Source organism: Pocillopora verrucosa, chromosome 7, assembly GCF_036669915.1.
Source record: "Pocillopora verrucosa isolate sample1 chromosome 7, ASM3666991v2, whole genome shotgun sequence".
Taxonomy (NCBI): Eukaryota; Metazoa; Cnidaria; class Anthozoa; order Scleractinia; family Pocilloporidae; genus Pocillopora; species Pocillopora verrucosa.
Window position 1 is genome coordinate 5,550,529 of NC_089318.1, and position 16,977 is coordinate 5,567,505.

Genomic DNA, 16,977 nt, shown 5'->3' on the forward strand with positions numbered 1-16,977 from the left:
ATATTTAACTTGAGAGTTGGATAAATCTTGCGAAATTCACTGCGCGCTCATTCTTAAAACCTGGCGCGCAATTGATTACGGGTAATTAATTTATGATAATTAATTTACACCTGCGCACGGACAGTTTGCACTTGAAAAGAATTGAAAGAAGCTTCCGCGAAGAGAACGTGAAAAATGTTCGATAGTAACTCCAAATATCGTTAATCATGAACAGGTAAGCACATAATTAATCAGATTAGTTAGTTACAGGGCCGATTTGACCAGTAAGCAAAGCATTTCTAATCTACCGCTGTTTCTCAAGAAGCAGTTCAGTTTCTCATAGGCAATAGAGACCTTTACTATTTGTTCTCACGAACTGATAAACAATATTTAGTAATCTAATAGAAAGGCTTCTCCAAATCTTAGATTTGAATGCAAAAAAACGCAGTTCTATTGCAATTTTTGTTAGCGCAAATACCAAAACGTCGTCAACGACAATAAGTCGCACCTGTTACTGTATTTATAGGAAAATCCAAAACGTGATATGTATTTTTAATACCATGGGAATTTGTTTTAAACTGATTTTCGGTGGATTTAGAGTGTAACTTTGCAAGGTGTTAATCTAGTTCAAATTCTCGTCAACAACGCTGTACTTGTCCTACGAAATCTACAAATAAATTTAGACTAATAAAATTAATCAGAGTTTATCATCAAGTTATGAGGTAGGTCTATTGTTTTCCTCATTGTGTATTTTGTGTTAAACAGGTTTTTTTGCCCTTCAGTTTTTACTTAACAATGTAATCGTGGATTGGACTAGCAGAATGGTCCGTAAGGAGCCCTGTCCCAGCTATAAATTCTCAAAAAGGAAGCGAACATGGTTAATACTCGCAATAACTTTGTCTACCATTGTTTTGATTAAAATCATCCAATCACCGTCATCGGATCAACTCAGAACCGCTGACTTCATGAGACAGTGGTGTCGAATAAGACATACGCGAGTGGACTGGGAACAAATATTAAAACCTTGCCGTGGGAACCTAGCCTGGGGTGTTTCATTGCCGGGCTGGGAAGTGGAACACCGCACGGACCCCGATGAGAGTTACGTTTCTATGTGGGACATTCGACCGTGTGGTGAATTTAGCAGGTTCAACATCAGGACAGTGACGAGCAGTGGCCAGGAAAAGACAATCGGAGGAGACTCGTGGCGGGTACAGCTCAAGGGCCCTGCCTCAGTTGCTGGGACTGTTTTTGATCACATGAATGGGACCTATGAAATCGTGTTCCTTATTACGGAGCCCGGTAATTATCAGGTAGAAGCGGTTTTGGATCATTCGCTTTGCAATGGATTTAGAGATCCGCCTTCTGAATGGTTTACTGTTGGTAAGTCAATCACTTCTAGTGCGGTTGTTGTTGTTGTCACCAAGTTGCCGAATAATTATAATATTTACAATATTAGCGCTCAATAGCACAGCATTAATATATATGAACAATCAAACTGAATTTCATTGTTTTTTTAACCTTTAATGTCTCTGGCACTATTAATCAATGAAATTTAAATTCCGAGAAATTACTAAACCTAAAGAACAATTTTCAACCTTTCCAGATTTTAACGCTCTCAGATTTTCGTAGGAATGATCTAGCTGTAAGGATTAATTTTCACTTGATCATATTAAGAATAAGTGTAGCAAAATTACAGTTAAGCAGACGCACGCAGTTATCTTTTGATAATGCTAGAAATCCGGTAGTTCTCAAAAAAAGAACCTAGAAGTAAGCCTCGTTGACCAAAAGAGGATCACTCCAAGGTACAAATATCCCACACAGTACTCATTCCAAACGGAAAATTCCCCATAGCTCTTTTGATAACCAAGATATCTAACCTACAGGTGAAGACACTATTTGTAACCCTAATGTTGCTAGGAGACGCGGTAGCTGAATAATTAGCACGCTGGACTCCAGGTCGAGAGGTCTGAGCTACAAACCTTGTTGGGTCAATGTGTCGTGTTCTTGAGCAAAACAGTTTACTCTCACAGTGCTTCTCTCTACCCAGGAGTATTTTAAGGGAACCGGTACATTTTCAGCGAAAACGTTTGACAAATTTGATACTTTGAAGGAAACGCTCAAGGCAAAAACCAACAAGAGGGAGTACTGGGACCCACTAAACGTAAAGCTGAACGGCCTTACATTCTGAAGCCCCTGAGATCTGGTAACCCTATATGGATTACCATACGTCCGATGCCTCCTGGGAAACAGCCTCTATATCAAGGTGAGGCGATACATAAAAGCACAGTGGCACGCTGCGTGACCAAGAAAGTTACATATTGGTGGAAGGTTCTTTGGAAACCTTACTCTTGTTTAATGGTTCATTGTAATTAGGGAGAGCAATCTTCAATGATTATTTAAAGGGATGTAGAAGTATCCTTGGTTTTGCTCCACCGAGGATTATTTGACTCTTGAATAAAGTTCTAATTTACACACAAGTTTCTTCTTTCTGTTGGTGGTCGAGGAAACACAAATTATCTTCCTCATCAATCACACGTGAAACTAAAACCATTCACGACTTGATCACGTGCATCGTTTCCCGCTCTTAAAGGTGCTTAATTTTGTTTGAGTTCTCAATGGCTCTTTGTGATTCTTCCTTTTCATCTGATTGGCCATTGCAAGGATTTTATCGCTTTGTAGCTGCATTTCTAGTTCTATTACTCCACCTGAGTGCTACCTTTTCAGAGCCAAAACAAAAAATCGACGAGCTCTGATTTGATCTCATTTCTTTTCAGTGGTGCAAACCGCAGCTTTCGACCTAACTTGTGGAATTCACTGCAAATTTCTTTGGGATGGATTTGGCAATTGGGTCAATGGTCGACAAGGGTCAGTCACATGGCGGCCTTTCATAGGAGGAGACGGTAAGATGAAGACTCCTTTCCGGCTCTAACATTTTCTGGGTTATGTCACGCATTCGTTCGTCTGTGTCACGCGTTTTTACACCATTATCACACATTTGTATCCCATAGTCACCCCTACCTTTCTCATGGTCACGAGTTCTCACCTCATTGTCGGTTTGTCACGCGGTCCTTCCTTACTAGTTCGTGTGTTTGGAACGCACGACGAAGCCTAGGGATTGTCTAGATGGGTAGCCATGGGAAACCGGAATAGATTCAAGATACAATCACAAAGACTCACCATAGGTGTTGTGACAAATAAACTACACTATATTAATTTCTCTTTATGAAAAGGCAGTCTCTTTGTCGATGGAAGTTGTTACTGACGTCTGAACAAACTGAGTGCAAGTCATCATCATCGAGAAAACTGAAAGAGCAAATTGTATTTTCCAACGAAACATCGTTGAGAGAACTAGTCTAACTGCTTCGTATAATTTTACTCCAGATAAAGACAGGCGCAGTTCCTTAGATCCTAGTCCTCTGCGGAAAGATAGTGTGCTGTGGATATATGGCGACTCAGTGAGTGAGCAGTTTTTCTGGGGAGTCAGGCCGAGACCGCTGTGCACTAACGTTTTCAAGTGGTGCGGGCACACATACAACTGGATATATCAGTTGAAAGGTGATGACGTTGAATTCCAATATATTTCGAATTTCAATAAGATTTCTGAGTAAGACTTGGCGCTCGATCAATCGGAAAGGGCTCACGTTTTCATTCATAGTCTTACGCTTGTACCAAAACGACTATCGGCACATTCCCATGGCAACAAGTTCTTCAATACTTTCTTTCTTTGTTGTTCGCAGGAAATATTTCTTCTGCTAAAACCGCAGATGACAATCTCGATTTTAATTTTATGAGAGTTGTTAGTGAACTTTTAGATGTCATATCCAAACCATTTTTTGACAAGAACAGTGTTATCTTATTTAACGCCGGACTACATTACTTGGAGAGTACAAACTTCTCCAACTATCAGAAGACAATTGAGTCGCTAATAAGACTCGTCCAAGAAACAAAGATGGTGAAGAGGTCTGATGGAAATCTGCTTTTTCCTGGAGAAATGATCTGGAGAACAACAACGGCCTTGAATAAACAAAAACTGGACGGGAAACACATTCAAGCTAGGAGATTTTTAACATACCAGGTATGAAATGTTTATTTATTAGGAGTACTTTCCTACAGATGTTATTCACTCGGATATATCTTCCATTTGTTTTTGACAATATTCGCATCAAACACCATTTTGTATTAATTTTTTGGATCTACATCAGTACCTGGGCAACTGCCCGCCTACCCCTCCCCTAACCCAACATTAACCCTAAATTGTTATCAATTGACTGTTGTTGGGTTAGGGGAGGGGTAGGTGGGCAGTTGCCCGGATACTGATATTGATCTAATTTTTTTTCTCAGCAGCGAGTTCTTCTCTTTAACGCATTCGCCACCTCAGCAATGTGTAGAGCCAATGTCCCTGTCCTGGACGTTCATCCGCTGACCGATTCTTATCCATACGGGACGGGCACACCCTCCAGACCGAGAGACGCTGTGCATTATGAACATTTCGTATTCGAGTCGGCGGAGAGACTATTGGAAGATTATTTTTACAGAACTTACAAGAGAGAAGGGTGACAATTTTTGTCAACAGATAGCTTGTAATAAAATCATTTTCTTACCTGTGGTGTGCTGCCATTTTCATTTCATCGGAACCGGAACCGAAGAGTTAGAAAAAGAACAAAGCCAATCGGAAATAATTGCAGAACCGTCTACAATTAGACGGGACCGTTCGAAATCAGAGGGAACCGTCCAAGATTGAAATTAGACAGAGCAGAGCATAATGCTTATTTTTCTTCTGTTTTGTCAAGAAAGTACTGTAGTACGCTTTGATTTATCGACTTTTCTAGGATTTAAAACAAAATTTCTAACAACTCATCCGTTAGAGTCGACATTCTGGCATAGTTTTTGTCGAACGGATCTTAACACAAACTGCTAACTACCAGAACAAATAAAGGATTATTTGTTTCCAATTATTTCTGATGTGAATAGAGCACCAAAACAGCGACTGGTACTAAAACATCACGTGTTACGGAAAGAACCTTATTATATTTTTCCAAGGTTAAATCAAACAAAAAGACTACAGGGACGACAGAAATTCAATTCGTTTGACGATCGTTTAATCCCTACCGCATGGAATGAAGCCATTTGATGCTTTTTGGGGACGAAGAAATCATACTTTTGAATTATCACAACAGAGGTTTGTCGACAATAATTTCAAATCAGTTAAAATTATATTTTTGCTGGTGTTACCGGTCGCAATACAAGCGTGACTGAACAAAACAAAGGTAATTTCATGTTTAGCGCTGAGATAGTTGATGAAGTTTCTTGAAGAACAGCCATGAAGATTATTGCTTCGTTAGTAATAGCATTGATGGCCAAAATCTCGATTAAAGCTGAAAGAAAGCTGCGAAATTTTAAGAGTCGGTTTCTCTATTTTGCCTTAATCTTTATTCTAGTTGCTCTAAGATTATTTTTGGAGGGTTACGAGTCAGGAATCTTGAAAATTGTGCAATTTAAGCATTGGGATCTTTGTTATTATTACAGTTTTATTCCAAAAATTGAACCCGAGATCAGGTCGCCAGAAGTCGAGTGTCTTCAGAAAGAACCAATGAGCTGAATGTTAATTCTTATCGTCTCAAGAAGCAATATCTGTCTCTGAATAAAAATAATTAAGACCTTTTTTCCCCTAACATCAACAGGCATATTCATGCTCCATACTGCTCTCTATACATTTTCTAAGGTGCTGACAAGGAGAATTTGTTTAACAATCAAGAGCTTCTTAAATTGGCGGTCATTTCATATATTCTCTTGACCATAATGTGTTATTCTGAGGTGATGAGATAAGGAGAAAGTTCGTGCTGGTCTTTTCCAAACTATAATGATAGTTTCCTTGAAGAAAGTCGCGAGTATAGCTGTCATTGATCGCGTTCACGAAACTCCTACTGTTAATTAATTGTTTTGTGGTTCTGTTTACTATTTTGTATAACAAAACTTTTCCTTAATAGACATTGTGTCTATGAGCCGTTAGCCATGCATTATCGTTGGTTTCTGACTCATTTCTGTTCATTTATCCTAGGCTCCTCTCATGCTCAAATCGCTCTTAGTTTTCAAGAGTGCTTTCTATGACCGAGTCTCGCAGAGATGTTGATGTTTATCTGGAACAGCGTGACGAACAAACCTATGCTAACAGCGCATCCCAGAATGCATTTTATGCATTTCTCCGCTGTCCTCCAGATTGGCGGCGCAACCTCACTCGATTCTGCGCTTCGGCCCAAATTCTCCTGACAAGAGGCAGAACTTTACGAAGTTTACCGAGGGTGTTTATACTGCGCAGAGCATTTTTTCTCTTTTGGATATTAACAGTTATCCTGTTCGTGTACCTCAAGTGGTATTTTCCCTTATATCTGACGAGCACGGTAAATCGCAACAGTTTAGAGGAGTTCAGGTGGGACTGGTGTCGAGTGCGAAGGGTTTCGATAAACTGGGAATTACTAAGATCCCCTTGTGAAGGGAACACCAAATTTGGTAGAAGTCTACCTGGTTGGGGGATTGAAAACAGGACTGACCCGAGGCAAAGCTTTATTCCTTATATGGATATCAGACCTGCAGGCGAGTTTAGTAGGTTCAGTATTCAGTCCCAAACGTCCAGTGGCCAACCTAAGGCTATCGGGGGTGACGATTGGCGGGTTCTTATATGGGGCCCATCAGTACTGGCACCGACAGTGATTGATCACAAAAATGGAACGTACGAGGTGTTGTTTCTTATACTGGAGCCTGGTACCTACTCTGGATTGATTGTTTTGGATTACTCCCTGTGCGACGGAATGAAAAATCCACCTGAATACTGGTTTATGATTGGTAAGTTGTGGTAGACGATTGTTTTCTATGAATCGTAAAGAGTTTCTGAGAACCTCAAAAAAAATTATCTTATGACATGGTTCCCGGAATCCTCTCAAGGAAGAAAAGCGATCAAACGTCTGAGTGAGCGAACGTTGTTTTGGCTAAGAGGTATGCTTTCAGGCTGTCAGAACAAAGATGTGTTATTTCACTTATTGGAGCTATAACCAGCCACGGACGTTTGTTATTCACGGTGTTTTAAAACTGTGTTTCCTTTTTCGTAGAGCTACAAATGAAATGGTCAGTCAACAGGACACCTGTTATCGGATAAAGCTTTGTGTTCAGAGAGTCTCATGTTTTCCTTTCTCCCATTTGTTTCCTTTCCAGATTTCATCTGAAGTATTTCATACTATTGTTTTACCTGAGAGAGATTTTTTTGTATGTTTCCTTTCAAATTTTGCGCGGGAAGTCGGCGAAAAATTGATCAACTCGCGCTTGTTCGACGCTTAGCCACCGTGTTCCCTCGGGAGCTGGGGGGTAGCCCTGGTTATGAATACATCGATCAGGAGTTACAGTCTGAGCGGGAAAGATTTAGTTCGTTGCTTTCTTTGTCCATCAGGAAATATCCATGGAAACGGGCAACCACACGGGACCCTAATGGAACCCTACGTCTATTTACAAACTCCCCTTTGGGAAGGAATACCGCTGACAATAGAAGTGGCGTCACCAGTTGGTCCTACAAGATATGAAGGTAGCGCACCTCTCATCACCTAGGTCGGCCCCGAGTTATTCCGAGAGGGTAATTTATCGTTAACAACTGAGTTGAAAACGCAAATTGGCCACCGTAAAGAGTAAAAAAGCTGACGAGCGTTAGCCCTTCGTCTATCGCTCTGACGAAGGGCTAACGATCGAAACGTCAGCTTTTTTACTCTTTACGGTGGTCAATTTACGTTTTAAACTCAGTTGTTAACACTAAATTACCTGCTATACTCTCCCACCGACGTAGCACCACAGTTTCTTTAGAGACTTACCCCCTTTATTCCGAGAGGGGATTGGCGCGAATCCAGGTTTTAATTCCATAGGAAAAACTTTCATAGGGTGAAACAACACATAGGTGGGGGTGAGAGTTCATGGACTGGATTACGTGCACTTAACTAATTGGAGCAAATTCCCATGAAGCAGTCGGAAGAAATCTGAAATTGTTATGGTCTAAAGAAAAAAAGAACGCTCGCACCACTTTCTTATCCAATCAGATTCAAAATTAAACCAATTGCGACTTGTTCACCAGCGCTTTCCCGCGATTAAGACAATTTGCTTGTTTTAACTTTGAGTTCTCATTGGCTCTCTGTGATATTTTCCTTCTTCTGATTGGTTGTCGTGATTACTTTAATTTTGGTTTTCAAACACTAAATCAAAAATCGCAACTGGTCGGTTTTGGAAAATGTGGAAAAACCCTTCCCAATTTCAAGTACGTTTAGTTAGAAAATTTTTAAAGGGAAATTTACATTTTTGACGATCAATATGTTGTCTCAAACCTGCTATAGACTGAAGAGTTAAAATATATTTTTAATGTGTGTTAAGTTGTGATCAACACTCTTTTGGAATATCTCAATACTCAATTATCAATCTTTTAGCTCTTTGGACAAATTCTAACGTCGTTTCACGCTTTCAGAATTTCTCAGTTATGGATTTGGTAATCCTCCTTCTTGCGGGGAGGACTGCAAATTCTTATGGGATGGCTTCGGCCGCTGGTCTAACGGAACCTGGAAACCACAAGTGGAAGGTAATGCAGGTCGTTTCACCAATATACAGCAAGGGGATCAAACCAGAGGCATACGTTTTCGGAAACTTCATTCTTTCTTATAGTCCGATCAAATTTACTTACCAGCCGCTAGTATTAAATCGCTGAAGACTTCACATGGAAGAAATCATTACTTGAAGGAATCAGGCTGCAACACAATCAGAGTTAAAGTAAAGAGATTTTTCAAAATATGACAAAATGTAAAGCCGATCTTGCTCGTGAAAATTCATTTGCATCAAAATAGAATTCAAAGACAGAGATCTCGAAAATAGCTTAATGTGAAATAGGGTGTTCTTTCAATTTCTACAGGTTTGTGGACGAAACATTCTCCAAGGAACCGCGAGGGTGTACTGTGGATCTATGGAGATTCAAATGCGGGTCGGTTTTATCGCTCTATCCACCGAACTCCGCTGTGTAGAACGGTTTTCCGCGCTTGCAGTTTCTCGTACAACTGGATTTATCCAATTAAAAACGCTACAGTGGAAATGCAGCAACAAAATTTCCTACCAATAAATGTGTCCCGAGTGTTGGACGCCATTGCGAAAGTAATTCATCTGCCACAAATGAACAACGAGAAAAGTGTCATTCTCTTAAATCATGGTCTGCATTTTATGACTTCGACAAACTTCACAACATACCGCGAGGTTGTCGACGGAATAGTAGATTTGTTTAAAGAGACAAGGACAGACAACAAAGGAAAAGAACTAAAGTTCCGAGGGAAAGTTATTTGGAAGACAACCTCTGCTATTCACCGCGAAAGGTTAAGATATCCCCATCATCACAAGCGAAGATTTTTAACTCGTCAGGTACGTCCATTGTGTAATTTCTGTAATGTTGAATTTAACAGTTTGCGCCAGAGATCAATTTGAAATACGTGGTTAAGTGAGTTGAATGATCGGCAAAAATCAAACACTAATGAAATTTTAATGGTAGCTACCGGACCGCGCGCAAAATTATATGTTTGTGTTTACTCTTTGTGACTGAGTAAATCAATGGCGAGTTCTATTGAACGTTGAGCGAGGTCGGGTTCAAAAGACCAAAATTCAACCAGTTACCACTACATGGTATATGATCGATAGAAACGTGCACAAGCGTGGAAACAGTCTCTCGGAGATTCATCGCCTGTTGTGTGCATACCAGGAATTGTACGCCTAAATTCATATTCAAAATCGAATTACGCTTCGTGTAACGCATCGATCAAATGTTAAGTATGAACAAATTGATTCTACAGATTTTCTACGCCGAAAAAAAATCATGAAACAAAGTAAGGGAAAAGAAGAACTTTAAAATTTTTCGAACGCGAAGTTTATTCAGTTACAGTTATTCTGTTGATCCCTTTTGCTCAGAGTTTTACCAAAAAGCTACACGTTTTTAAAACAGTATGAATTACTGGTTTTTCAATTATCTTAAGTTTCAATGACAATTTTTGGCCGCCTCTTAGCTGTTTCAACTCCCATACATGCTCAGACGTTTGACCGTTGTGTTGCTTTCTTCTAAAGAATGTAGGTCGATATAATGTGATCACTGAAAGAAAATGATCAGTTGAGTGAAACTGCCAGGAAGCATTGTCAGATAACTTGGAAATTCTCTTTTCAAATTTACACCCTCTAGCGGGTACAACTGTACAACGCTTACTCCACTTGGGCTATGTGTCAAGCTGGTTTTGAGGTACTTGATGTGTACCCAATTAGCGCGTCTTTTCCAAACGGAACCGACGACAGCTGGGATCCTTACGATGCCGTCCACTACAAGGATTTGGTGTTCAAGCCTGCGGAACACATTCTTCTCGAATACTTCAGCCCTCGGTGGACAACAGTCAATAACACAAACAGAGAAGTGTGAAGCCTTGGAGATGAACGAGTTTATTGTTACTTTCTTAAAAAATTGTTGTGGTGCGTTGGTGAAACAATTAGTTGGTTACCAACCACAAGGTGATAAAGGAAAACAAACCGGCTGAAGAGAATTTTGGAAAGCTGATGTTTTCGGCGTTTGCCCTCTTCAGGGGATTAATATTATTGATAACATTTTATTTGCCCCACTTAACACTCGAAACGTCAGCTTTTGGCTGGCGGTTAAACTGCCTTTACGAAATCATCTCCGATAACCAGCAAATTTTAAAACTTGGAGAAATTTACGGTGTATGAAACAATCCAAGGAAATTGATTATACTAATTTATATTTAAGCTCTACTAAAAATATTTCTCTTATCCTTGATGATGCCGTTGATCGGCAACAGCTCGAATTTTTAAATTTTACCTCTGATTTTTTTTAAAGGCCTTATTCGAATTTTGATATTGTTTATTTAAAAAATGTTACTGGAGGACAGCGTGCAAAGATTATAAAAATTTTGTGGTTTTGCCACATTCTCTCACAAGTCTTAGCATACATTAACGAATGTCCAGTTCGCAGGCAGCCATTTTGGTTTTTTTTTCGCTAGCTGATTTTTCCTGGTTCAGAGCTGCCCATCAAAGGGTTTTTTAAATTGTATTTCTCATTATTTCAGAGGCCCAACCCTGCAATAGAATTGACTTTCTTTTTTTTTCTTGTTATTTTAATAAATATGAAATGTTGTCACGGTCAATCAGTATTTCTAAACGTATTAGCTGGACGGTTGGAAAAGAAATTCCATATTTACGCGCACCTATGTATTATTCTCTAAAATTATACAATTTTTTTCATAGATTTCTTAAAATTGGGATAACTTGATAAACCTCGCATTACAGGATATAACATGTACTTCAGCGAGAAGTACTATAATTAAATAATATTCTTGTAATTCAACATTGAAATTACAACCAAGCTCGGACTCATGTCATTCTGTTTGTCATTTGTAAATTTTAATAGAAAATACATGAACGTTTAAGCTTTCAATGAAGAAAAAAAAATTGGAATTTCTTTATTTTCTTATGCACCTCAAGTTGAAAGTTTTGCTTAGTTACAATCAATAGTAAAGGCGTAGTATAATCAATGAGACCCGAGTAACTCAACAGGTCTTACGGCAGACGTCACAAATCACGTGACACGGATAACGACGGGTGAACAAAGAACAAAAAAATCAGCAAGTGAATTTTACGATTCACCGGTAAGGAGGATTCTATTATTCTCTTTTAATCACACCACCTGATGTCACTCAAGAAAAGATATTTCTAATGTCTTGGAATTCGAAGATGGGATAACGAGCAACGGTGAGAACAACTGCTTTCTTAAAGTTGAGAGGTAAAAGAAACGGCTTATTGATTAGCGCCGGTTAAGTAGCCGCTCTACCAGCAGTTTCAAGTATAGCATAGCTGGAATATCTTCATTGTCTCTGCGTACAATCTCTCAAATTAATTTGACTATGGTTTAGCTGCGAGTTCTGTTGTTTGAATGAAATCTATTTCGGGCGGGAGAAAATCGAAAGCAGGGACCGTAATTGTTTTGATAGCTCGGAGACGAGTGCAAAGGGGAACAGGTTGCTTTCAGACAGGTTCCATTCAACTGTTCAAGTGCCAATTTGTTTTTTTTTTGGAATTAGGTCATTTTTTCGTCTCTGGAGTGAACAATTTTTCTCTTTGTGTTGCGCGCAGATCATATGAACGGAATTGATGAGGATGACCCAGATTTCATCATTACATCTTCTACTGACAACCAAAATTGTGACAACATGCGAAGGAAAAAATTGATTCCGTCCATCCAGCAGTCCATCAAAACACGAGTACATAAAGTCGGAACTTTGAGAGGGTTGCCACGACTATTTCTATTACGACGAGCATTTTGCTTCTACTGGTGTGTGATAATATCGCTGTTTATTTACCTCAAGTGGTATTATCCACTATATCTGACAAGTAATGTCAACAGAAACACTTTAGAAGACTTTGGCGGGGACTGGTGTCGAATGCGCAATGAACGAGTAGATTGGGAACGGCTACGGGAACCTTGCATAGGAAACACGGTCTACGAAAATAATTTACCTGGATGGAATGTAGAAAACCGTACTAATGGGAGAATGAGTTTTGTTTCATCCACTGATATTCAACCTGCTGGACAGTTTAGCAGGATTATCATTCAGTCCCAGACTGTTGAGGACCTTCCAAAATCGGTCGGGGGGGACTATTGGCGAGTTTTTATCTCGGGTCCCACTGGGTTTGCGCCCACGGTAACTGACCTTGGTAACGGAGAATACGAGATTCTGTTCTTGATCCTACATCCAGGGAATTATTGCTTGTCGGCGGTGTTGGATCATTCCCTATGTGACGGGATGAAAGACCCTCCGGATTATTGGTTTGTTTCAGGTAGGCAGGTAACCAAGAGAGGATTAAACGAACCTGTTCTGTTCTTTGGAATAAGCCAGGCGGACGGCCAGTCTCATTGTATCATCTTCTCATATTGTTACTTAAAGCTGAAGTTGTATTTAATGTTACAGTGCGATTGCATCAACCAGGGAACAAAACCTTCTCAGAGTCCTTTCTCTCGAAAGAACAGGGGGGAAACTAAATACGATTTTAAAGTTTTAGACTAGTCATTATACAACTTCAAATACGGAGATTAAAACAGCTTAACCAATAAACCATTCTTTTTTCAGTGAACGGTAAAGGGTTAAGATTATCATCCATTATTGTCTCTTCTTCAGGGAACAGTCACGGAAGCAACCAGCCACAAGGAATTCTAAACGGAAAGCAAGTTTACTTAATGCAACCGCTTTCGGGAGGCGAGGAATTCTGTTTTGACGTGCCTGTGAGCAACGGGCCAATGAGAAGAGATGGTATTAATTAGCGTGTTGGTTTTAATTTTACGTTTTTTCAAACAACATTGTTGTCTTGGGCACTTTTTATCTGAGCAAACTGATCTAATTGAAAAGATGTGAGCCATGTCGACAGATTTTGGAAGCGGTTCTCCAGTTATCAGACCGTTTGTAATCATAATTAACCTCTCTTTTCCTTTGAAAAACTACGAGTTAAGCTTGTTCAACAATGGAAAAGGCGGTTTTTTTTATAATTTTGTGCATTCTTCAGGCAAAAGAAGGCAAGTGCGAAGTGAGAATTACGTGGAATTGCGTCACGCTCGCGGTTAACCCCGATCAATGAATCCTTACCGCTAAGGTTGTTAACATTTTACCCAATTCGCGCGGAATACTTGGTTCTTTCGGTCAAAATCATGGTTTTTCAGTATTGTCATTTTTCTTTTGCAGAATTTTTGAGTTACGGGCTTGGATACCCGTCATATTGTGGAACAAATTGTAAATTTCTATCGGATGGCTTCGGTTACTGGAGCAATAGGACTTGGGTACCACACGCTCCTGGTAAGGTGTAGTACTTTCATTTAAGCTTAACTATCGTTATACACTCACACATCTCTTCAATTTTCTTAAGGTACAAAGACTTGAAAAAGTCTCAAATTTAACTAGTCTCAGTTTTTTTGTGTGAGGGGTGGGAGGGGTGGGCCGAGTTTTCCCTCTGGACAAGTCATCCACAATTCTGCTTTAGGACAAAGGGCAGCGGAACTCAGGTACTATATAAATAATCGAGAGAAATCCCCGATATGGCAGTACAGATCCAAACATGTTTAATGACTGAGTGATCTATTGTAACAGTTACATAATAGCAGTGCTTGCAACGCGTGAAGTGCGCGCAACGAAGCCCTATACTTATCAAAAATAGTGTACGACCGTACGACCGTACGACCGTACGAGGTGCTACTCTTAATATGCGTGGTCAACTGTACCGCGGGCACGCCAACGCCACGGCTTTGTCCAGTAGTCCAGTGGGTAGTGCACTGGGCTCCGAGTCGGACCACCGGGTTCTAGTTCTGGCCGGGGCAAGGCGTTGTGCCCTTGAGACGTGCGGGAAAAAAAAATGCGAGCTCCGCTTTTAGGCTTGGCTAAATCTATATATTAACCCATCAAGCTGAGAAAATTTTAGACTTTGTTTTGTTGTCATTTCGCATTTGACCATTCGAAAGGATAATCACGAATGAAAGGTAAAACATCAATATTTAGAGTGAACTTGCAATGGAGTCTGATTTTCCGTACCTACCAAATTAAGGGAATATTAACTGAGAAAACTTTCCCCGTCTCCCTGACCCATATTAATCTCTAAAGTCTATTTTAAATTTCGCGCCACGCAGGGAAGTTATACTTATTTATTCCTCCCATGATAACGTGGTTGATATTCTCTTGACCAAATCGACTGTAACAAAAAAAAAACCATGTTACTTATGGCGCACATTTTGAACCCTTATTTTACAGAGAGATTATTCAAGAATTCTCCACGTAAGAGGAAGGGAACTCTGTGGATCTATGGTGATTCATTAGCCTTGCGATTTTACGATTCTATTTACTACACATCTCTCTGCACGGAAATATTCAAGGCCTGTAATGTGACGTACACTTGGGTGTACAACATGATTGAGCCAGTGGAAGTTGAAAAGTACAAAAGGACTTATCGAGATTTTGATCCTTCCCGCGTGTTACAAGAAATTAGAAACGTCATTTATCTCCCTGAAATGGACGAAAACAGTGTGATAATTCTCAACTGTGGACTGCATTACGTATCCGCTTTAAAATTTGGAATTTATCGGAAGCTTATTGATGCAATTATTGACATGTTTAAAGAGACTTGGGAGAATGAACATGGCGTGATCGAACTTAAGTTCAAGGGGAAACTGATTTGGAAAACGACGACAGCCATTCACAGAGAGAGATTTTTGTATCATGACCATCCAAGCCCGCGGTTCTTAACTCTTCAGGTGCGTTTAAGACCTATGTTCTAGTCAATTGATTATGTTTATCAAAACCAGTTTGCCGGTTCCCATATGGACACCCCGCCCGGTAAAGCAGTGATGGCGTAAAACTTTTTAGAATATTGCAAAGCGAAGTAAATTAAAACCGGTACATGCAGTTAATGATTACTTTCGACACGTGCTTGAAAATGATTATATTTTAATTGAATAATCAGTTTTATTCTGATCAATTTTTTGCTCCTTGTTTCTCCACAGCGCATACAGTTGTACAATGCATACGCTGTTTGGGCCATGTGTAATGCGGGAATTGAGATTTTGGATGTTTTTCCGATGAGTTATTCGTTTCCGGAAGGAACCGACGGAAGTAGCGACAGATACGATGCTGTACATTATAAAAACATTGTCTTCAAACCAGCTGAACAGCTTTTGTATGAATATTTCAATCCTTACATGGACAAACCAAGGAAGATTGGATTGTATTATTCTTTATTTGGAAATAAAACCGCCAACTTGTAAATAAAAATCGTTTGTTTTTGTTATAGAAGAAGCGACGCCAGGGGGAGAGGGGAGTAGAGTGTAGTCAAAGCATCCAAGATGATCTTCTATGTGGAACAGTTTACTACAGTTTACTATTACAGATGCTACATGCATGTGAAAACAATCATCTCCAACTGCTTTTAGCAGATGTATAGTTCACGAAAAAAAGAGTGCAGAAACCCACAGATTGCATGCAATCCAGTGTGTATTTGCCTCGAACCACCCACAAATTCAAATCTTGAAGCCGGATTTTAACTAAATGAGATTGGTAGTTTAATAAAATTGTTGTAGATATTGTCTTATACAATTAATTTCATAACATGAAGAACATGCAGGACAACCAAATAAAACAAATTTACTTCCCAGTTCTTAAATCAAAACTCACAGATTAGAAGTCTACATTAATATTAGTAGATTGTCAAGATAGAAATACCATGCAACACGTTGATAAGGCTGTCGCTTCTCTTTAAGATCCACACTCTCATGTACATTACAATAAATTATCTCGCTTTTGCCCCCGAGAATCAAAGGTAGACTGGTGAGCATGCACATTCATCTTGTGAAGTTCCAGCAAGGGACTTATCACTCGTCGTGTAACAAAAGTAAAGAAGATCTAGACGAAAACTTAAGTCCCTTTGTATCTATATCTGAGTGTAGTCGACACCCATCTTGATTCACAAACTACATCTGACATGTAGATTAATAATAATAATAAAATAATAAAACTACTTATATAGCGCTTATCCAGTCCTGTTCTAAGCGCTTTACAAAAATATTAAAATATCACACGTTAAAATAATATTAAAAGTAAGTCTTAAGTTAACTGATGTCTAAGACATAGGCGTTTGACATGGATAAGAAAAGAGATCATACATTAAAGTAATTTTTAAAAAGATGAGCCTTAAGTTTACGTTTAAAAATATTTAAATTGTCACGAGAACGAATGTCATCAGGTAGTTTATTCCACAGTTCAGGAGCCGAAACAGCAAAAGCTCTATAGCCACAGGACTTGAGATTAAAGTTGACAGGAGTCAGACGCAATGTTGAAGACGAACGGAGCGTTCTTGAAGTTGAATAACGGCGTATTAGGTCTTGAATGTAGACAGGAGACAGCTGGTGAAGAG

General features: G+C 39.5%; 3 protein-coding genes across 4 annotated transcripts; all 3 read left to right on the forward strand.

Moving 5' to 3' along the window:
- Nucleotides 1–118: 118 nt before the first annotated feature.
- On the forward strand, nucleotides 119–4,595 carry LOC131779653 (uncharacterized). Of its 2 annotated transcripts, none has more exons than XM_059096221.2 (7): nucleotides 119–214; nucleotides 745–1,359; nucleotides 2,090–2,242; nucleotides 2,754–2,879; nucleotides 3,361–3,534; nucleotides 3,717–4,054; nucleotides 4,321–4,595. In XM_059096221.2, the coding sequence occupies exons 2-7, from the start codon at nucleotides 801–803 to the stop codon at nucleotides 4,534–4,536; spliced, it is 1,566 nt and encodes a 521-aa protein (XP_058952204.2). In that variant the 5' UTR covers nucleotides 119–214; nucleotides 745–800; the 3' UTR covers nucleotides 4,537–4,595. The 2 variants fall into 2 exon arrangements, with proteins under 2 accessions (XP_058952204.2, XP_066026018.1); XM_066169921.1 differs by having other exon boundaries at nucleotides 4,324–4,595.
- Nucleotides 4,596–5,050: 455 nt separating this feature from the next.
- Nucleotides 5,051–10,822, forward strand: LOC131799221 (uncharacterized). The gene is made up of 6 exons (XM_059116966.2): nucleotides 5,051–5,158; nucleotides 6,038–6,819; nucleotides 7,418–7,549; nucleotides 8,471–8,581; nucleotides 8,909–9,405; nucleotides 10,211–10,822. Exons 2-6 carry the CDS (start codon nucleotides 6,084–6,086, stop codon nucleotides 10,439–10,441), a joined length of 1,707 nt encoding a protein of 568 aa, XP_058972949.2. The 5' UTR covers nucleotides 5,051–5,158; nucleotides 6,038–6,083; the 3' UTR covers nucleotides 10,442–10,822.
- Nucleotides 10,823–11,724: 902 nt separating this feature from the next.
- Nucleotides 11,725–15,832, forward strand: LOC131797887 (uncharacterized). Its single transcript, XM_066170088.1, has 6 exons — nucleotides 11,725–11,815; nucleotides 12,114–12,870; nucleotides 13,209–13,340; nucleotides 13,767–13,877; nucleotides 14,823–15,322; nucleotides 15,572–15,832. The coding sequence occupies exons 2-6, from the start codon at nucleotides 12,171–12,173 to the stop codon at nucleotides 15,830–15,832; spliced, it is 1,704 nt and encodes a 567-aa protein (XP_066026185.1). The 5' UTR covers nucleotides 11,725–11,815; nucleotides 12,114–12,170.
- Nucleotides 15,833–16,977: the final 1,145 nt, after the last annotated feature.

Coding starts and splice junctions, on each gene's coding strand:
- LOC131779653 (XM_059096221.2), top strand. CDS start 801: ATGGTCCGTAAGGAGCCCTGTCCCAGCTATAAATTCTCAAAAAGGAAG. Junction 3,535..3,716: donor CTGGATATATCAGTTGAAAG/GTGATGACGTTG, acceptor TGTTGTTCGCAG/GAAATATTTCTTCTGCTAAA. Junction 4,055..4,320: donor GGAGATTTTTAACATACCAG/GTATGAAATGTT, acceptor TTTTTTTCTCAG/CAGCGAGTTCTTCTCTTTAA.
- LOC131799221 (XM_059116966.2), top strand. CDS start 6,084: ATGACCGAGTCTCGCAGAGATGTTGATGTTTATCTGGAACAGCGTGAC. Junction 7,550..8,470: donor TGGTCCTACAAGATATGAAG/GTAGCGCACCTC, acceptor TCACGCTTTCAG/AATTTCTCAGTTATGGATTT. Junction 9,406..10,210: donor GAAGATTTTTAACTCGTCAG/GTACGTCCATTG, acceptor TACACCCTCTAG/CGGGTACAACTGTACAACGC.
- LOC131797887 (XM_066170088.1), top strand. CDS start 12,171: ATGAACGGAATTGATGAGGATGACCCAGATTTCATCATTACATCTTCT. Junction 13,341..13,766: donor CGGGCCAATGAGAAGAGATG/GTATTAATTAGC, acceptor TTTCTTTTGCAG/AATTTTTGAGTTACGGGCTT. Junction 15,323..15,571: donor CGCGGTTCTTAACTCTTCAG/GTGCGTTTAAGA, acceptor GTTTCTCCACAG/CGCATACAGTTGTACAATGC.